Source organism: Cyprinodon variegatus, unplaced genomic scaffold (genome assembly GCF_000732505.1).
Source record: "Cyprinodon variegatus isolate N-32 unplaced genomic scaffold, C_variegatus-1.0 Scaffold97, whole genome shotgun sequence".
NCBI lineage: Eukaryota > Metazoa > Chordata > Actinopteri > Cyprinodontiformes > Cyprinodontidae > Cyprinodon > Cyprinodon variegatus.
Window position 1 is genome coordinate 745554 of NW_015150550.1, and position 22627 is coordinate 768180.

The 22627-nt window shown below is 40.0% G+C and overlaps 1 protein-coding gene across 1 annotated transcript in view; it reads left to right on the forward strand.

Annotated features, from left to right (window-relative positions):
• The first annotated feature begins 11738 nt into the window (after positions 1 to 11738).
• The window catches only part of cdh13 (cadherin 13), a 462542-nt gene continuing 451653 nt past the window's right edge, over positions 11739 to 22627 (forward strand). The window contains exon 1 of the mRNA XM_015374092.1: positions 11739 to 11988. Coding sequence (XP_015229578.1) covers positions 11944 to 11988 — 45 coding nt within the window. The 5' untranslated portion in view covers positions 11739 to 11943. The remainder of the gene's footprint in view (positions 11989 to 22627) is intronic.

Below are 22627 nucleotides of genomic sequence, written 5' to 3' on the forward strand. Positions count from 1 at the left end.
CCCGACCTCAAACCTTGTGGGCGGGACTAAGTTCGGAATGGCACCCAGGCTGAATTTTGCATTTGATGGCTGAATGATTATTCAGCTAATTTGTAAAAATGCCTATATTAACAAACGTCATGGATTGGGCTGGGATTAGGGTTAGAAAACTTAGGGCACCCAAGAACAATTTCTTTTTTCCATACATTTAAAATTATTTATATTATAATATTACAAAAAAAGAAATTATGCATTCTTTTCCTCCCAAATCTCTGTGTAGCTCTGAGGATGGCCTGTACTCTCTTCGAGAGAGTTTCCTCTGCTGAGCAGTTTTTCCAAACTCAAATTAACAAAGTCCTATCTGAGGCATTGCATGGTAGAAGAGTGAACGAGTGGGCCCGCAGTAATTAGTATTAGCAACAAAGAGCCTGAAATAATCCGATATTTTAATATGATGGTACTTTTAGGTATTTCTACAATACCTGAACATACAAGAAAAAATAAGATGCCTGATTTTCATGATAAATAACTGAGGTACCATTTGGCTAAATGATTACATTGAAGCAGGGCAGTTTGCATGAAATATTTTTGAAGACATCTGTAAACATCAAATGTAACAAATGATTATGACCCTGTCCTGATGGAATAGCTGGACAGCAACAGATTTCTCTGCAAATCAAGAAGCGATGATGTATGTCCCTTAAACACTATAGGAAGATATGGGGAATGCGTGCTCATGCTGACCACTGTTTTTAAGTGTGAAAGGAGACAAGAGAGAAAATACAGTGCAAGTGCACAAGTTTTTACTGCACATAAAGGATATATGACAATGTTATGATTTTACAAAATATCAATGCGGTAATAAAGGAGTAGCAGCTAGCAATGTAAATACTGAAGTCATAACAGTAAGCGCTGGCTTATATTCCTGTAGCAGTGTGTTGCAGTGAGCTTGTTGCAGGTATGATGCAGACGTTATTGATTTATATTCAATATTGAAGAGTGGTCTGTGCTATGTTTATTCCACGCCACAATGCAAAAGGGGAAAATCAAGAACTAGCTGTGGGTCTAGGTAAGAAAGTGGGGGCAAGTTTGTGTGACAGCGGAGGGATATGAGGGCGAAAAAGAGCAGGGATCCAGGTGGAAAGGGTCCCAGCGTTCTCGCGCACCTCGCTCTTCTAGCTGGTCCATCTTCACGAGTCGTTTTCCGCCATGGCAGTCATACAAAAAAACAAGCCGGTAAGGTACCAAACAGGAGACACATAGTGTAGAGCGGATGTAGATTTGACCAATCAGAGGCCCCTGTCTGCGGTCACCTACAATTTGGGAGAAGTGCAGCAGAGTGTCTGCGAAGGGGGCTGAGATGTCCCTGCATTCACCGCGACACCTAAACAGAAGACCTAGTTTGGAAGTATAAATTAGCGTTTAGCATCCAGCATGTAGGGTAGCTGCCAATGCTAGTATAACAGCATTGTTGCGGTATTTTATATTTCACCTAAATTCAAATTATTATTTTATTTCCTTTTTGAAAGCTTTTATTCATAACATTTGTGGTTAGCATATAGCCTATCACTTCTTGTTTGGAGCTTCCCTTTTCTCAAATGAGGAGGGTAGAGTGAGGGGTTATAGGCTCTGATTGACAGAATTAGCGACATGTACTGAATGATTGTATTAACAGGAAATTATACCCCTAATCCAACAAGTAAATGTGTGTCCTATTAAAAATAACAACAAAATAAAGAGAATACCAGTCACACTATAACCACTAACCATTAGGCTAACTAGTATTTAAGTGGGTACAACCACCAGATGAAGTTTACAATTCCCCTGAAAAATACAGCCAGGCATCCTCGGAGCAGCACAGCCAGTTTCAAGACCTGATAGGGCAGTATGGTTGAGCATGGTGTCCCTGGGATGGAGCAGCTGAATCAGACAGCCAAGCCAGACATTTCAGGAAGTAGTTGAAATTACAGAGGTTGTCCAGGCACCCCAGGGGCAGTAGATCCAGTCTGCAAAAAAAATCTACAGAGACAAAAGGATAAGCTAAGTTGGGGAGTGGGGTTAGGCACTAGGGGTCTTAATTGTGATAGTTTTTGAAAGTAGACAGGCAAGAAAAGATGATGGCGACAGGGGAAGACATGCAGTCAACAGGCCAGGTAAAAGGCCTGTACTTATATAGCACTTTTTCAAAACAGAGGACTTGACCAAAGCACTTTACAAACTCATTAGCCAATTTACTTGCACATTGATGATGGCAAGCTACATTGTAGCCACAGCTGCCCTGGGGCTCACTGACAGAAGCAAGGCTAAGGTACACTGCAGCCACCAGGCCCTCTGACCACCAGTAGTAGCCAATGCAGGTGAAATGTCTTGCCCAAGGACACAGCGACAATGAAAACCAGAGCCACGGCGTGAATCGACAAAGGCCTGCATACATGCATTTTGAGGTTAAACTCTTCTCTACCATCGAACCCTGGTAAAGCCAAGTTTCCAAGAAGATGGTAAAACTGACAGCAGGAATCCACAGTGCTTCAAGAGCTTGGGTGGAGGTAATGAAGCTGACAATACAGCTCCACAGAGACACATGGATGAACCAGACCTCCAAATATGAAATGCAATGCATCCAACAATGGAGTCCCACAGAATTGCAACTAGTGAGCCAAAGGTAATCCAGGCAATAGTCAAAATGAACAGTGCCACAGACTCAAGTTAGGTGATGGAAATGATAGTACAACAGACATGAAGCTCTACAGGACAACATAGCTCTCTGACAGATCCATGCTAGTGCCAATCAAAATCACCAGAGGTGATCCAAGATACAATCCAGGTCATACAGATTCTTAACAAAATTAGTGTTAGGTTGGGTTGGCATTAGTCAACGAAGAAAAACCTTAATTTAACATCTCTATTACATTTATTTGGGAGTAACAGATATTTTTAATAAAGCTTTGTTCTTCCAAATGGAAATTTATCTTATCTTATTTATTTACAACAAGTTATTTTCCCTCAAAACTTTTTCTCCAGTCGCAAATAACATGAGTTTTTGCAATCAGTGTGAAAACTTGTTCTCTCCAATATATTTATTTTACTTTTCTTATCTTGAATTTAATAACAAAAATAATGAGTTCTCCACAGTAATCAGCCCTTAATGAAAACTTTTGGTATCTGTGTAAATGTACCATTTTTTTCTTTGTAATTTAATCAGTAGTGTAGATGTTGTAGGTCTGATTTACTAGTAATAAAACACACACACACATAGTTGTGTTTTCATGACATATGGGGACATTTCTTTGACTTAAATTCATTTTAAATTAACCCAGAACCTTACCAGGCCCTAACTCTAACTATTATCAACATATACCCAAACCTAACCCCAACTTAAAGAACAGAAAATTACAGTACTTTATATGACTGTGTAAACAAATTAGTGTCTCCAGTCGTTTAAACCCCCTTACATCCCAGACACACACAGTAAAACTGTAGGGGTTTTACTGTCCTTTCTGCAACAGTATTTGATTTATATTCCCAAAGCCTGAAAAGTAAATTGACATTTTTAGATAAATCTGCTAGAATTGAGAAAGAATAAACACAGTTTGGTGTTTTATATACTTCATTTGATATTGCCGTCTGGGTTGATCATTAAACCATAGGCTTTCACTGCACCTGGACTGGTTTGATTTGGAACAGTCACTGGTGATAAGTTGTCAGCTTCTTTTCTGATAAATGAATATGGCAGAGAAATTGTCTCGGAAAAGCAATTCTTCAGGCGTCACAACAGTTTTTGCCCTCATATTCCACTTCCATTGTTAAAGTAAAGTGTGGCTGCTTTTTTGGGAGATACAGAGACCCCCACCTGGTGATTTTGTTGAGCTACAGTAACCTTTTCCTAGACCCTGCTCAAGATGAATATATGCAGGAATCTGTCACTGCATTAAATACATTCTTCTGAAAGCTTAAAGGGGAAGAAACAGACGGGTGGATGGAGAAGATTGGATGAAAGGCAGCAAACGTCTCCAAATGTTTCCATTATTACAGAGTTCAGTTGCTTCTCTTTGAAACGACAGACTCATCCATCTGTTTCACTCCCCATGATTTATTTGTGTGTTGGAGGTTAAGAGTACTTTGCATGAAGATTAAGTGTGCTTTGTGAAAGCTCTGCCCCTAAAGGAAGACTGATGGGTTATTTTTATACATACCTGACCTTTTGGCCAAGAAGGAGAAATAGTTGGGTTTAAGTTAGGTAAAGATAGACAGGAAGGACTGCATTAAATTTAGGATCTAACTCAACCTCAACATTAAATTTAAACTCACAACAAACGTAGTTATTAAACCATTATCGAGATGCATCTCTTGGGACTGTGTCGGCTTGAACTTACACTTTATGCTCGTTGTTTTTACAGAAAGGTGAAATTATGTTTTTAAGATCTTTTATGCTGGGGAGACTAATCAGTGCTCTAGTTCAATAGCTATGCATTTCTAAATTAACTATCAGCAGCAGACATTAAGGAGGGCACAGACACACAGCATGAGTTTGGAGACTTTTTTGCCTTTTGAAAGAAATGGCTGATGAAATACACCTCTTGATCCAACATGCTATCAGCTCCATATTGTTTAAGGTAAAGGTATTACCAGTCAGGACTCAATTCAGTTTAATTCAATTCAAATCACTTTATTCATCTCAGAGAGAAATGTTTAAGGCTCAAATAGAGACAGGGAAATAAGCAAACCAAAGCAAAATGAGGACATTAATTAAAGTCTTTTATAAGGAAAAAATCCAAAACTACTTGTAAGGCTATTAAAATGTTGATTAATAAGTTTTCATATGGAGAGAAGCTAGCCACTGTAAAATATTTGTGAAACAATCTCACTTTTCAGACGACATTTACATTTTTCCATAATAACTTTACTATGATTTGTAGCTCTGCTTATGGCAGTTCAGAACTGTTTAAGACCTTTTATTTCTAAATCATGTTTTTAGTATCTGGTTCAGGCTTTTCCTGCATTTGATTAATTCCTTCTGAGGGAAATTATACAGCAAATAACTGTAAACCAGAGTTTTGCCACTTTCTGTCATCAGTAAACTATTAAATGCTGCTTATGTCCATCCAGATATTCAGTAGCAGTACCCAGGAGTCATAAAATAAACTTTTATTCTGAGTAAAACGAAAAATCAGTATTTATTTTTACATCATGAAACAAGTAGATTAGCTTTATCAGAAGACGATTATGTTTTTCATGCTATTAGCATTATTGAAATGTAAAACAGGAAACTATTGACATTGACATTATGAGTGAATTCTACATTTTCTGTTTCTTTAAACAGAAAACAGTTTGGAAGAGAGAAAAAACAAATATTTTCTCTTTTTTTAATAAATAAATAAATAATAAAAGAAAGGCTGCCCTTTTTTCATTTTTAGAATTAAAAGATTGTTTTAGATATGCTTAATTCTTTTTTCATAATGCACTATTATCGTCCTTCTGGTGTTCGTTGTGAACAATTAGCCACCGTGGATGTTTGTCTTATTTTGGGTATTTTGTAACAAACTCTTTACAATAAGGGTAAAGGTACAGAACAGCGTTCCATTAAAAGATTTAGGGGGTGGTATAAAGTCCCGATAAGAACCGCTGCCTGCTATAATGTGTCATGGGTATTTTTTGTGCCACTAACCTCACCGCACAACAACCAGTGTAAGGGCATAGTGCAACAGATGTGCAGTGTTTAAATCTCAGAACTGCTTGTTCAATAACTGTCTGGTGCACACTAAACTGTGAGAAACTCTTCTCCACTGCTGGCATGCTCCTAGCTGGGTCATATTTTTTCTCCATCAAGGTCCTAAATATACTGCAATACACCTATGTTAGCCAAACAGCCACCAAGTCTCCCTCACCAGCTTTATTTCCTGATATTTGCAGAGTTACAATGAGTTGACTGAATGGAAGTATGTCCTTCAGATTGCATAGCCCACATCCATCATTGTAAATTCACTAACGGATTGTAATTAGGTAGATGTAATGCATCTAGTTTCATTCTACTGGCTTTGCCAATTAAAAGAAAGGGTTACATGCACAAATCTGCCAATCTGAAGTTTATTTATAGTCTTGTGTAATGACTGTATATGGTTATTAATGTTTTTTAAAATCAGTGAAAATGACTATTTAATAAGAAATTCACAAAAAAGTAATTTTAGAGATGTCAAACAAGTTGAAGTAAAGTAAAAAAGTAAAATCACAGGAAAGGTCTACTTTTGTAGAACGTGTCAAAAGTGTACTGGACTGTGCCAGATGGTGCCAAATGCAGAACACAGTGGTATTTCTTTATTGAAATATCTGCCACTTCTTTTTTCTATATTAAACTTTTTTTCCCGAAACCATAGCAGCTATGATCATACTTACATTTCTGGGATGTCCTAAGTTTTAACCACCATTTGATACCAACAATTTAACAATACAGTTTGTATTCACTCAGAAAAACACACTTAGTATGGGGCATGCTATTCTAGCACAACCTTTAGAAGAACCCCTTATGTCATGATTTTACTAAGGTTCAGACCAAAATGCAGAAAACCTAACAGGGAGATCAGGGAAGAGATTTAACAGGTTTAATGAAGAGATAATACAGGGAAAAGTGTTACTCTGAACACCGCTCAACCAGAACTGAAAAGTGAGGGGAAGACACAGCGGTTAGTTCAGGCTCAGTGGGAAATTTGACTCATGAACTTGGAGAAGAGGATTTGGTTGCTGACTCACGTTTCCAGAGAAGTTGATAAATACTTGACTCCAGTCTGTATGCTGTAGTTCCAGTATTTGTCTGATTCGGTGGAGGGCGGAACAGGGTTTACCCAGAATGCGGTTGTTAATAGGAGAACGGAGAAAACGGACTGCCACTCAGATTTCCTGCGGTACTTGAACGGGTCGTAGTGGAGATTAATCCCTTTCTCAGTGCAAAGCTCAAACGATCTCTTGGGGAAAGTGGATCCAAACCTCTTGTTTGAACCCCAGCTCAGTTTGTAGCTCAGTTGATCCTTCCAGCGAGAGTAGGTCAGGTCAGTAGCAGGATGACTTCCTGCCGAGAGGCAAAAGACAAACAATGTTAAAACTCAGGTTGACAAGAGCTCAGTTTGACTCAGCAAAACTCAGCTTGGCTAGAGTACCCAAAACTGGCAAACACTCTGGCCCGAGGTAGTGGCAGTCAGCAGCTTAAGAACACTCCACAGATAATGAGGCAACGAGCTGCAGGTGTGCAAGGAGGCCCAATGAGGACGGGGCACCACCTGGTGGAGGAAAAAAGGAAACATGGAAACAACCCACAAAAACTGGATTCCTGACACCTTAGAGCACAGGATGTTAAAGTTGATTTGGTTCTAGATCTTAAACATTTATACAACACTCTTGTCGTCGAGTGCCCCTAGGCAACAAATAAATCCTTTCATAACTCTTTCTATCATAAATATATAATGAAAGATGTTATTTTTCCAATTGGAACATCAAAATAAGTGGTCCTCCTAATTGTCAATCATTCTGGTGATGTGTTTACATAAAGCCGTCCTAGGTGCTCGTTTTCACAAACCGGTGGAGAGTCTGACATAGTGGAAAAATTGCTAATCTTCTTTTGAAAAATAAGCTTATATGAGCAATGCAAACAACAACTTTTAAACAGAGCATGCATGGGCTTGTACATGCTCTCACATGCGTTTAATGAATGTTTCCTATCGGGAATGGGTATAGGATTGTGCATGTGTTTTTTTTTTTTAAGTGTAGAGGAAGGAACAATGTAAAAAGTTGTTCTTATATTTCCAGACATGGAACTTCAGTCATCTACTAATCCCCAATCAGACCTGAAGCTTTTCTATGGGTAAGCTGCAGTACTTTTATTGTTGGCCTCTCATTACACTGTATCACTATATTGCATCTACCTGGAAGGTAAAAACTCTGAGCACAAATGCAACTGGAGTGACCCTTGGGTTTCTTCTATTCAGCTTTCTCTTCGGTTCCAGAACTAGCACTCACATTCTTTAAGGCCACACACTGTCTCCACACCCAGCCAACCTCTGTCTGTGTCCCTCTCACTCTTGCCTGTCCAGGTTGCCCTCTTACTGGCCCCTTCAATCTGCAACTCGTCTAGTCTGCCAGAGCTGGTCACTGACTTCTTACCTCCAAGTCCAGGAAAAATGTTATTGAGCTGCAAAAGATTCAAATTACAAATTCTAGTTAGTTATTTAATAAATGTTTCAACATATTGCTGCTGATGGAGTCTTGCTGGCTAAGGAAAATGAACTTCATTTTATAAGACGTTGCCAACGCTGGAAATGAAAGTCAGTGTGGTTTGTAGAAAAATCTATTATTTTGACCCACCCTTTCAGCAAATGGCCTTCTAAGTTAGACTGTCAGTAGCTGTCCACCTAGCCTTGGCTCTGATTAATGTGAGGAGTAAAGACATCTACACTTTACTTCATTTAACAGAACTGTACTTCAACATCGAACCCCCTGGATAATACACTGCCACATATTCCTCCGTTCACCACCATGCAAATGTTGGGTTGCGATAGGTGTTCTCCACCATTGCAGGTAACACCAGCTTGGCAAGTGGTAGACTGTTTAGTTTGGTACAGTCATGTTTCCAGGTGGCGAAAAAAGGTGTTACTTGTCTGCACCAGGTTGCATTAATCCATTCATTACGCTGTTAAAAATCCTTTCAACTATGCACCTATTTTTCACTGCGAAGTCAGTCTTTGGAACCGCCAACAGTCCATCAGGGGTAGGGACACGTTGAACATAAAAACTAGAGTAATTAGGACCTTTTAATCCATCTGGCGATCAGGTAACCACTTCAGGGAAATGGAAGTAAGCAAGGAGACCGGTGGCAGGTATTCATGGGAAATATTTGTTCAGACATGCCTCGTATTCTATTACTTGGGAGGCAAAAACAGTTTGGGTAAAAGTATCATGGAACATAAGAGAAAGTGCATTGTAGTTCTGGTTGGTGCAAGTGATATAGATGTTCGAGACAAAGGTATGCAGCTTATTAATCTTGGTTTTCCTACACTGTTTTTCTTCTGGAGTCTTGAAAGCAGCCCAGTAGGCTACTATCTGATGGACCCAGCGGGTCTCCAGAAACTCACATTTTGGCAGCAAAACCCAGCAGCCAGCTGGTCTGTGCGGTTCAGGGTTCAGGGTGAGTCACTTCAGAGTCATCTAGTCACAGTGCCCCTCCAGAGTGCCGTGGTCAGGGTGAATCTAGTTTAATTGGATGGTGCAGTGAACTAAGGTGGTTAGAATGTGGATCCTAATAATAACCCCTTCATCCATTACATCATGGCACTCCAGGAACTTCTGCATGTTGGTGCAAGCTAATCTTTTACAGTCTTCAAAATACTACCTTCTCTTCTGCTGATCGGTCCGAATCTGTGTGGCAAATATATAAGCTTGATCGACAAAAAAGTAGGCCTTGGATGTGGGGTACATTGGGTTGAAGTCTGATTGTGGGCTTTTTAGTGAAATAAAGCCCGGTGGTAACTTTAAAAAGGGGTCAGCATAAGGTATTCCATTCCAGTCGTTACATCCAATTTCAATTCTTAAATTGCACTTTTATACTGAAATATCTGTTTGTATGCACTAACCTTAGAGTGGCCTTTGGACTCATTCAGTATCACCATTCAATATCAATATCACCATATTTAAGCCAGCAATTTCAATTATGATTTAATTTTGCCCGCTCTGGCTGTGGAGATTGTTGGTTCGAAGGATGGACGGGTTGGTGGGCAAAGCTTTAGAACCATGCTTTAAAACCATACCTTTATCAATCCTTTTCAGGTTATTACCTTTTCATGAACTGTTATGCTGCATTCGCACCGGGGGCAGCTGGCGCGACAGAAGCAGCGAGTTTACATGCAAAGTCAATGGTTGACGCGCGTCAAGGCGCAGCAAAANAAAGATTCAAATTACAAATTCTAGTTAGTTATTTAATAAATGTTTCAACATATTGCTGCTGATGGAGTCTTGTTGGCTAAGGAAAATGAACTTCATTTTATAAGACGTTGCCAACGCTGGAAATGAAAGTCAGTGTGGTTTGTAGAAAAATCTATTATTTTGACCCACCCTTTCAGCAAATGGCCTTCTAAGTTAGACTGTCAGTAGCTGTCCACCTAGCCTTGGCTCTGATTAATGTGAGGAGTAAAGACATCTACACTTTACTTCATTTAACAGAACTGTACTTCAACATCGAACCCCCTGGATAATACACTGCCACATATTCCTCCGTTCACCACCATGCAAATGTTGGGTTGCGATAGGTGTTCTCCACCATTGCAGGTAACACCAGCTTGGCAAGTGGTAGACTGTTTAGTTTGGTACAGTCATGTTTCCAGGTGGCGAAAAAAGGTGTTACTTGTCTGCACCAGGTTGCATTAATCCATTCATTACGCTGTTAAAAATCCTTTCAACTATGCACCTATTTTTCACTGCGAAGTCAGTCTTTGGAACCGCCAACAGTCCATCAGGGGTAGGGACACGTTGAACATAAAAACTAGAGTAATTAGGACCTTTTAATCCATCTGGCGATCAGGTAACCACTTCAGGGAAATGGAAGTAAGCAAGGAGACCGGTGGCAGGTATTCATGGGAAATATTTGTTCAGACATGCCTCGTATTCTATTACTTGGGAGGCAAAAACAGTTTGGGTAAAAATGTCATGGAACATAAGAGAAAGTGCATTGTAGTTCTGGTTGGTGCAAGTGATATAGATGTTCGAGACAAAGGTATGCAGCTTATTAATCTTGGTTTTCCTACACTGTTTTTCTTCTGGAGTCTTGAAAGCAGCCCAGTAGGCTACTATCTGATGGACCCAGCGGGTCTCCAGAAACTCACATTTTGGCAGCAAAACCCAGCAGCCAGCTGGTCTGTGCGGTTCAGGGTTCAGGGTGAGTCACTTCAGAGTCATCTAGTCACAGTGCCCCTCCAGAGTGCCGAAAGAATATCTTAAGGATTAATTAAAGATAAATTAGAGCGGAGATTGAGAGCCTTCTCCTCCAACATCTGTGTGTGACCTCACATACGGATTTCCGAAAGAATGGTCAAAAAATCCCATAAACACACTCCTAAATCTTATGGAAAGCTTTCTAAGAAGACTTGAATTTGTTTAGCTGCAAAGGGTGGACTGATGAGTTGAACATCTTTGGATTAGGGATATAATTTAAGCAAATATTCCAGTCAAAGTTGATGAAGCTTTAGGGGTCAGGGGTGTGTTTTTATGTGTGTATTTTATCTATCTATATATATGTATATATATATATATATATAGGGATTTGTAAGTATTTAGAAGTGACTTGAGCCATAAAAAATGTCAAAATGTTGTCAAATTATTTGAAATAAGTTTTTCAGGAGACAACTCATGATTCATGTTTTTCATAATTATTTCAAGTGGTTCCGAGTCTTTTGCAGATTAACATCCTCAGGTTAATATAAATAGGAATAGTCAGGATGCCTCTCAGGCTTTGTTCTGCTCACCTACATAATCTATAGGAACAAACGCTACATAAGGATATCATGAGCATCATTTGCTTAAGAACAGAGTCAATATCTTGTACTGATCAATTAACACCAAATCTGCCGCAGATCATTCAGAAAGTTGAAAACGTGTCTGCCCTCCAGACGTACTGAAAATGAAGACGCTGACCCTCATATAGGAAGGAGCCCCCCCTCCTCTCTCTCTATCTCTCCCCTCTCTCTCTCTCCCTGTCCTTCTCATAAATCCGTTGGTCGTAGTCTCGCCTTCACATCCAGCGCTTTGCCATCAGACTGCAGTTGTTGCCTATTTGTGGGAAGTTGCTGGCTGTTCGCAGCAAAAGCCTCTTCTCTCCCCCCCGACCTTCTGACCGCCGGACAGAGGAATTATGAGCAGGGCTGACCCAGCCTCTAACACCCTGCCTTGAATCATTCTGTGTTTCCCCCACCGAAACGACCCGAACCGAGCATGGACGCTAGACTCTGCTTCCTTCTGACTTTTCTCCTCCAGCAGGTAGGACAGAAAGATGCGCGCGCGCGTCTCCCCGGCTTCTCTTTGATGTTATCAGCGCTGCTGAGGTCTGTTAAGTTTTGCGTCTGTTCCAGCGTCCGTCAGACCGTCCGCCTGCAGTCAGAGTTCATCTGCACAGCTGTCAGCTCAGCCACCGAGTTTGGGGTGAACAGTGTCGGCTTTGGCAATACTCTGCGCTCCACTCACTTTCAGGAAAGCCTCACATTTCAACAAAAAAGAGAGAGAGGACATAAAACAGACTAGAGAGGAAAAGGGGGACTGGGCAAAGAGTGCAGGCTGTTCCTAATGTCTGTGTGCAAATCACGGCTTCTGCTCTTGTCTCCAGCCGCATCTACATTCCGCTCAGCCTCCAGCTTGAGCGGTTCTTTGGGTCTGCGAGGGTGTGAGTGTGAAGGAAGGAGCAGAGGAGAGGAGAGGAGGGAGGCCACCCTGCTCTGTTATTCTGTCTCCCTCTCTATGTCGCTCAGTCTCATGCTCTCTGGAGATATTTCATAAAAGCAGATGATGGAGCATGTTTGATCGGACTTTAAGCTGCTCAGGAAAAGCTGTTCTGCCAGCAGGTCTCTGAAGAAATATTAGAAACACTCAGGTTACAGAATCACATTGTTGGTCTTTTTTCAGCTTTAACATCCTCATCCTCACTAAACTGTGCATTGGCTCTAAAAGAGGGGAAGCAGATACATATGATCCCCCCCTTCCCAGACTGATATGGTTTTTGACATGGTTTACATATCAATATCTAAATCTTTCTTTCTTTCTTTCTTTCTTTCTTTCTTTCTTTCTTTCTTTCTTTCTTTCTTTCTTTCTTTCTTTCTTTCTTTCTTTCTTTCTTTCTTAACTAAGTGGAGCAAAGATCCTTATAAATGATCAGTAAGGTATTAAAAGTCCATTACTCAGGTGGTTACATCTTTTTTACTTTCTTTTTCAGCAGCAGCAGCAGTAGCCGGTAGAAATTGAAGCAGCAGCTAATTTCTCTATATATTTCTTTTTTTTAATTCATGCACTGTGGGGGAGCCCCTGAAGCGTGGCAGGGTAGCAGCTAATTTGGTAAACTCTGGATTGTTGTGCTGTGTCTTTCTCTCTCTCCTCTATTATCCCCTCAATCCTCCGTTTATCTGATTGCACTGAGAGACAGCAGACAGCGACGCTCATTTGGCGGTTCTGCTTTGACCTGTGTAGGTTTAGGGCACACTTCCTGCTGAGTGTTATTCATTTTTAATTGGATAAAGATTTGTTTCATTTTTCTGCCGCTGTTGTTCGGTCCTGTGATCTGTTTTAATCGTGATTTAGACTAATAGCAGCTTGGAAGAAATTATTCAACTCCCTGTTTTATTAATGAGAGCATTCCCTCTTTTACTCACATGCCCACATTAACACACCACACTCTACCTACCCACATAATATGGGGATGATTTCTATTAAGCAGATACAGATTTGGGAATTATAAGTAAAAGTCTGGTTAATTGTCTAAGAAATAAGCCAAAATGAACAATCCTGTCTGTGGATGTTCACCTTTAATGATTTTTTGATAGTTAAACAGGTGTCCTGTCATCCTTGTTTGCTCATGTCCAAGGACATATTTTCTCCTCACAAATCTGTCTCCTGGTTATGTATTTTTCATTCTCAGAATATGAATGATAAAATAGGTGAATCATGCTTTAAATAAGACCCGGCTTAGTGGATTTGGATATTTATTTAGCTTTTCAGTTTTATTGTACACATTTATAGCCAACATGCACACAGATTTATTCTACTTGACTCATGGAGCACACTTAAATTGCAAATCTGTTGTCCCTCCATGTAGAATCACAGGAACATAAATCTTTGCCATATTTTGTGTGGGCTCAAAGGAGGTTGTCTTTTCCACAACATGATACCTTCTAAGGAATCACTTTCCACAGCAAAACATGTAGATTTTTCAAGTCAGGGTTAACGCATACTTAATCTGCCTCTCCAAATCCGTCTTTCAAAGTGGTCTTTATCATGTTCTCAACTGCCGCTTGCATGATCGTGTTGCATGGTTTTAACTGTAGTGCATCAAAATCTAATTTAATCAAATCTCCAATCTGTGCAGCTCATCCTTACTTCATTTCCTCTAATGTCTTTTACATATTCTACTGATATTAATATGATGTGAAAGATGGAAACTGAAGACAAAGCTCTTGTTTGCGGTCTGAACTTGGCCAGTGGAGTTGATTCTGATTCTAATTTAATTTTGTTCTTCCTTGTGAAGGAAAACAAAAACAAAAATGAAACACTCCACTTCCCTAATTCGGTTTGGGGTGCAGGAAAACACATGGAAAGGAAGGGACTTTAAAAGTAAGAATCAATAAGAGAACAATGAGGAAGAGAAGGTACTGGTTGCTACAGCTTCCGATCTGTCTAAACAACTCCTAAAGTTAACAGTGTAAAGTCACTTTTTTGGGAAACATAAGTGCTTTCTGGATCTGAATTAATGATAAAAGAATCCTTTTTTTGTGAAATCATGGAACAATAATGTTTCTGATGTAACTGCTGTTACAGTATCAGTGTCAGAAAACGGGACAGACGGACCCAGTATTCGAGGTGAGACAGTCAGTAGGAAAGTTCAAAACGTTTATTAAAATAAAACAGAACAGAAGCACAGCACTGAGGACTGCTGCGGCTGCAGGAGGGGGACTGGGCACCGCCCAATCACTGACACTCTGGTTTAACGGTTCAGTCCATCCTCTCAATGATTGGCAGGATCAGCCGATGCACTGCCAACGACATGCAGCCCTGAGCCGCCCACAGTGTCCCAGATGCTGCGGGAAGCCGATCCAAATCAGGGGAGAACAGATCAGGCAGGAACAGTTCAGGGAGTCAGGAGTTCTCTGCACGATCTGAGATTCTGACCCAAACAGGAAACAGAGGAATCCAAGCTTCCAGGAATCCTCAGAGCGTGAAGGCAGGTTCAGAGCAACCAGTTCAGACAGAAAAAAAATGCACAGACACAGACAGGCAAAATCCAGCAGGAGTCCAAAGGTGGTTCAGACGAACAGATCAGACGGGGACAGACAGGGCCAGGAAGAGAGGGAACAGAATCAGGGGATCAGAATCACTAGGGAAATGCTGAAACATTTTCACCACTGGTTTTGGAATAAACTCTCCTGAAGAAACTGGCTCCAGAATAATCTCCTCGCTGGAACAGGGACATGAACCTTGGACTAACTAAAACTTATGAAAACAGAACCTAAAAACATCTAACAGCAAACAAATAATGATCTGGCCCCGATAGCTGGAACTGAGCCCAATATAAAGAAGAACCAGCAGGTGGATGAGATGAGTGACTGATTAGGAGCCGGACAAAATTAAGCAGGTGAATGTCATGAAAAATGAAAGTGAGCTATCAGGCCAGATCACGACAATAAACTCTTCTAAAATTCAACTGCCAGTATATCACAGTTCATTTTAAAACAGCTAAAGGATATACCCCTTTTCTATTCGATTTTTGGAATAAAGAAAAATTGCAATTGTGTTATTTTACATTTGTGGAGACAAAAAAACAAAAACAACATATAAATATACTTCCTTATGCATATATAATATCTCAAAATGTATCAATGTTATCATTATTTTCAAATCCATTCCTGCTTTTACTTTTCATGTTGGGCAGAAAGTATGAATAAAGCTTTTTAAGTGTAAAATAGATCTCTCCATCCCTGTTTTCTTTTTGTGGTTAATAGACTTTTTTGTGTTTCATTTATTTGTTTTCTTTTTTTCATTTGTTCTGAAACAGTTTAAAACGATCATTTTAATACCATAAGGCACCAACCCAGATAACCTTCCTTTTTTCCTGTAATATTAATAGCATATGTAACACGTAGACTCAGACTGATCTAGAAACACCAGCTGAAACAGCCTTCACTGAGGGTCCTACTACAGTAGACGTCTCTCTGAGCATATTTTGCTATGATGGCACACAATTGGCAGCTTAGTGTGTATTCCCAGCCACACTGTTGCAGCTGGTACCACGCCGCTCCACTTACCCCTCTGCCGCTGTGCCAGAGCACACATGGACACCACCAGCGCAGCAGCCCCCACCTCCATTGTAAATCCCTGTCTTCCAAATGGAATGCTGCACAGTCTCTCCAGGTGGAGCACTGTTTCAGAATATGCTCACCACAGCTGAGAGCTGCAGGTGTAAAGGATTTTTTCCTCCTTTTTTCTCTACTGATATTCCACCTCCAAGTCGTTCCTGTTTTGGTTTTGATGCATATTAGTTTTAAATAAGCTTTTTATATGCTATGCTTCTTTACACAATGAGATCAATTACTTATCTGTAATAATATGATTAAGATTAATAGTATCAAGCTCCCGTTTCCTTGGAGTTTGTAATGTCATTTTATCACATCACCCATCAGGAGGAAGCAGCATTTTTAGACATCCACCATTCCTGGGTGTGTCTGTCAGAAGATTTGCTGTTCTTGACGTTTATACATGCAGTAATCAGCAGTGTTTGGAGTTTGAGTTGAAGCTCCAGGAGGCACAGGGAAAGATGGATACAGGGACAGGTGATCATGGCTGGTAGAAAAAAAAACGGTGTGATGTTTGAGGACAGAACGTCGCTCTTGTGCACTGTTAGGCAAAATGCTACCAACCTCTGCTTGCCGCATAAGTACACACACAAAATCTAGGCGAACTTATTCAGCACACTTTTGTCACTTCTGTGCACTTTTATTTTAGCCCTTCTACTCAGATCTGCAGCCGGTTCTGTGACTTCGATCTACTAAAAAAGCAGATCTTACAACTTCATTTATGTCAGGGCCATCTGTTAATGAGGATAACAGCACCGGGTAGCAGAACGAGCAAACAATCACACACGTATTCAGACACAAAGCTCTTTTTATGTCTTTGTTGAGTCATCTCTAATGATACATATTACCAGATATATTTGTCACTCATTAAGAGCTTCCATGTCTGTGTCCTTTGCAGAGGATAATGAGGGAATGCTCAATATGCATGCACTTTCCTTGGGCTCTCTTCTTTATGAGCCTTACAGATGGAGCCTGTCATGTCCATCTCTGGTTACAATCAATTATCCTTTCTAAAGCAGACCAGAAACTCACCTCTGTATTTTCTTTCTTTCAGGAAAGTTTCTGCATGTGAGTGTCCTTTCAGACCTGCCATCACTCTGCCATCCACCCCCGATTCACTGCCATCCTTTTATAACAGAGTCTAGTTAAAGAAAGACACTTTGACAAGCTACAAAGTCTAATGATGACACTAATGAGGAATGCCAGTCATCAATGAAGTATTGTTTCTTGCTTTCTCTTGTTACCCTGGTTTCACTCCCCCCGCCTCTTCCTCTCATATGTTTGCCCTCTTCTCATCTCCTCTCCGAGCCCTGTTTGGCGCTTTATCTAAAATAGTCAAGCCGTTCTTGTAAGGGGTTTGATCTTTGAAACAATGCAGAGCAATATTTTTAACAACCAATGCACAAGAACGCAAGCAGCGATTCAAGTGAAAGGGATCCCAAATGGCATCATCGGTCATGCAGTTTAAATGTTTTGCTGCTGTATCACTATGATTCCAATGATGAGCATGAAAATGCTCTGTTATGAGGCTGTGAGGTTTGAGTTGCCCTCGCGTTTTACTTATCTGTGGCGTTTCCTGTGAGAATCCACACACACCTCAGTGTGTGGTGTTAGAGTGCTCTGTGGAGAGAGTCTTTTTTTGGACTTTACTGTTATTGACAGAAGACTCTGAAAGCTTCCAGTAAATAAAATCCATGTGTGGGCATACCCGCTCGACCAGAAAACACACACTCTCACACACACACACACACACACACACACACAAACTTGCTCCATGTCACACAAACTCATAATGGGAGAGATTGTAACAGAGTTTTTATTTATCGGTGTGCTCCTGTGTGACTCGGGATGAGCAGTGCTGCAGTGTGACGGGTCTGGTAGGTCAAATGCTATCTAAACTCCACTGAACGAGGGTGTGACCTTTGAAGGAAACGGTCTTCTTCAATCTTTTTTTTCCCTCAACGCTGCTGCTTCACTCTCCAGGGGAGCGGAGGGGAGATGAGGTGCGAAGCTACTGAGAGCTGTAATTAAAGTAAAGATGTCCCCTTCGCGCTCCATTAGAATCTGCCTGCGTTTAATATAAGTGCACTAATTATGCAAAACACCAACGGACGTGTGTGTTTTAATGGTAAAATCTGCAAAGAACCAGTGAAAAAGTCTCTGTCCTCAGAGGGTTGATTAATGGCTAATTTGGGAGTGAAAAGACCAAGCAACCGTACGCCTTCAGCATGCATGTGTGAAGGACACAACGCTTCAGCGTTATGCTTTCCCTCCAGTTCATCACATTTTCATCTCAGTTTGCTCTAATGCCAGTTTGATGGTCAGACAAGCAGATAAATAAGCTTACTGATAAAGTAGGTTAGAGTCAGGCAAAGAGCCATCCACAGACAAGAAGAAAGGGAGGCTGATTTTCTCCTGAAAGCCACAAATAGATTCTAAAGCCACTCCTTACCACCTATCATCCTGTCTAAAACCGGCTCTAGCACATTAATTATTTCAGGAATTATTTATTTATGGTTGTCTTTAGCAAACTCACCAACATACAACATGTCATCCCCTCTCTTTTCCCTTGCACCAGTACACAATCCTTCGCACAAGGTGCATTCTGCAGGACCGAAGCATGACTTTCTTTTTACAACATGATTGTGATAGTTCCTCTATTATCATAAAGAGTGTGAAGTCCCCACTCACATAGTGGGAGTATTTGTGTTAAAGGCTGGTACAGCAAGGTGCTTTTCCCTGATAGTAGGAGACGATGATACTCTAAGTTGCATTATCCTCTCAGTAAATAGCGCTCAGTTGTTGTACTTGTGTTTGCGCTTTCAGTTATGCTAATAGATGTGTTACAGACGATTCTTGTCTGAATAAGAACCATTTACCGCAGGTCAGTGAATGGCGGGCTTTGTATCGCCGACTGTGCAGCTACTTGTACCCGCAGGGTCAGGAGCAATGATGGTGATTTCTCTCTGCTTCACTTCATCTATTTTTCATGAAGAGTGTTGGGAGAAAACTTTCTTTTTGGTGTGTTTCTGCTGACACTTCTTGTTATTGCAGTCATCACAAGGAAACTTTACAGCAAGGTAAGAACCCTGATCAGATGCTGACTCATATTCTGTTCTGTCAGTATTGGTGGTGTGATCTGCCTATAATAAGATTAAGCAAAAACTTGGGTTATTTGGTTTTCCCACTTGTATTAATTGCACTTCTTAAACTAAATGGAGCAGTGGTGAAACAACATAAAGAACGTTAAGAGTTATATGCTGGACTCAATTAATACCTCAGGGTAAGAGCTACATGGGTTTCAAACTGACCAAACCACAGTTTGGCTCTAAGAAAAACAGAATACAGATAGATTTTGTTTTAATGGTTTGTTTTTACACCGCTTTGTTTTATAAAGATTGTGTTTTAATAACACTTAGAAATCTCTACATCTCCACTGTCAGCCTTCGTCTGTTTTGATAAATGGCCCACTGTGTGCTTATCTTGGCAATCTCAATGAATAAGTCTACTTCTGGCTCACTCATATCAACCTTTTTCATACTGAAGATGAGCTGGTTAAAAGGAGCTCAGCTATGTCCACATTTAATGCTTCTGTTTACAACCTGCCTGAGTATTAAGGTCTTTACTATAAGCTGTCCATAACTCCTGCTCCTAGCAGCTGATCCAAATCATGTGGCCGTTTACTAAAGATGCCCTACAGCAATCTTCTGGTGTAAAAACAAACATCCCATCAAGTTGGGTCTGAAGTCTAGGCAGCATCTTGTAGATCAACCCCATAACAGAATGGTCAAGATTAATTTGCTAATCGATTAATATGTAAATAATTTTTTTCGATTTAGATTAATAATCAGATAGCAAAAGGTTCTTTAAAGAAGGCTATTTCTGAAAATAAAACAGGTGAAACAAAAAAATTTCCACTTGTGGAGTTCTAGGTAGAGCTTATTGGCAGAAGAATCTTAAATGCAAAATGTTTACATATTTTTTTACTTTATTTTGTTTGCTCTGTCAAGTAAAGGCACATTTTAGAGTCTCTGCGCTACAGTTAATAATTAATGGTTTACTAAATTAGTTGATGAGTATTTCAACAATCGATTACTCACGATTAATCATCTCAATTGTTTCAGCCCTTGTTTAAACACACATAAAAATAACAGAAGCTTAAGACATTGGCTAGGACATCTGAGTGATCAGTGTGAGGATAAGAAACTGGTCCGCAACACCTCAAAGATTGACAGTTTCTCCAAGATTATCTGACATTTTCCTTCAACAGAGATTTCTTTCTCAGAACCCTCACGTTGAATGATGCGTTATTTAGTGTCCTTTTACTAAGCATATCAATGTGTGGTACAAAGACTGCTCAGCAAATGAACATAAGGAACTGCTTGGGGGGATGAAGGCAGTGCACCTACATGTAGTTTTCACCCACAAGCTGAGGAAAAAGGCCAGCAGCTTCCTTATTACCATAACATTTTCAGGAAACTCAGAATTGCTACCTTTAGAAACCTCAGGCCAGTAAGATCATCAAAAGCAGAAGCCAACAGCTTCTGCCTCGGATGACTCTACTCATTAAAGTTTGGACCTATTTAACATTTTTACAGTATTCCATTGGTCAGGTTTTACAAGAGTATCTTCCTGCAGTCACAGGGTTATAGGCTTACACCCAGTCAGTCCTGTACTGGAAGTTTTAACCTGAAGTGTAGCATCTGTCCACCAAAAGTTTATTGTCTTTACATTTCTCTTGTGGATATTTATGATTAGCACATTTAACTCACATATGTAAGTAGTGATAATGACATGGTCTAATTCAGTTTAGGATTTCTTTATACTGGGGAATAGTTTTGTTAGCTTCAAATTAAAACTAATAATGTCACTGTATTTAAATTGTTGAGGTGTAGCGGTATCACGTTATTTTAGTTGTTACACACTTATATTAACGGTCTTAGAAAATATGTATGATTCATCCTCATCTGCTGGCAGTATGCCACAGAGGGTCTCCCTGATTATTGCAGCAACTTCCCTCTTATGTGGAATCATTTCTGGTAACACTGAGCCTCCATCTGTGGCTGAAAGACTCTGTTGATGTTCTGGTACTACTGAACACCGTTGTCATGGTTATTTGGACACCTGGTGGGAGACTTCCAGGTATTTATACAACATTATACATTTATTTAGAGGCAAGGTATGGGTATTGTAGACGGTACCTCTGTGTGTTATTTATTTCAGGTAAATTTGGGTGTAAAGTACAAATATAAAGGACAGGTCATCAGAAACATGCATGTGAATGGTTTACACTAGGGATGCAAACAAGAAAATTGACTAATGATACCTGTTGAATAATGGTTAATTAGATTAAAATATGCTCTGTCTGATACATTTTTAAAATGTATCAGATTGGTTTATGCTTGACACGTCCACAAGGTCCTCACAGTGCTTTGCAGCCAAATTATGTCCTTTTAGCATTCAGATCAGAATTTTCTTTACTGCCCAACTAATAAAATATGTTAATACAATAACAGTTGTGCATGGAAAATCATAGAGGAGAAGCAACAGCTCCTACTGGCAAGGGTTCACAGAAACATATGTAGGCATCTTTTGCAATGGCCCATAAATGATCTATGATCAACAAATTGTGAACAACACTTGAAAGAAATTACTGTAACTCTTGCATGACACAAAGAGGTATAGAAATAACTGTTTTTTTCTACCTCGACATGTATTTTGGAGTTGTAAGCATACAGTCTGTGCCATACACTGCCTCCTAGAGTCTACCAGAATATTGGGTAAGGCAAGGAAAAGTAAGAGAGAGTATAAAATGCTATGTCTGCAATGTTCCGCACCCCTCTTTTGTGCTTGGAACATAGATGCCTTAACCATAAACTAACCTTCAGACTGACCTTATTTCAGCGCTGTAGTGTAAAAATCAGATTCTGACCCATATTCTGTGGCCACCATCCAGAAGAAGGCTGAACTGAACTGAAGGGAATACAGACCATGATTTTATGAGAAAATGTAAAAAAAAAAATCATAGCTGAGGCATGCCCAGAACATGAAATTATCCATATGCAATATGTTGAGGGATTTTATTTTTAATGCTTTAATAACAACAGGGATGCAAATTGCATTTTAGCTGATTTCCTTTGCTAACACTTGGTGATGTCCATAGACTAACACCATAATACCTCAGTTTTAGTAATGCAGCTTTAGTGATGTACACAATGCATTTATTTCTCCTGCTTGTCTTGTCTGAAGCCTAAGCTGGTGATTTGCCCTTCCTGCAGGAGGCTGAGAGTATTAATAGAACCAGGATGCAGAAAAAATCTGTATGGTCCTTATCTGGAGATATGTTTAAGATTATGTGAAGTCTACAATGAGGGTAAAGCCACAAATGCACAGCTGTACCAAATCTAATCCCACTTGTGTCTTGGATTCTTGATTCTGAGTTACGGCACACTTAAACACCACAATACAACTACTGTCTATTTCCACTATTGCGCAGGAACAAATCCTCTAATCTTTCTCTTTAGAGTCTTTTTTATCAACTTTTTCTTGTCAGGGTTTGGATCAGT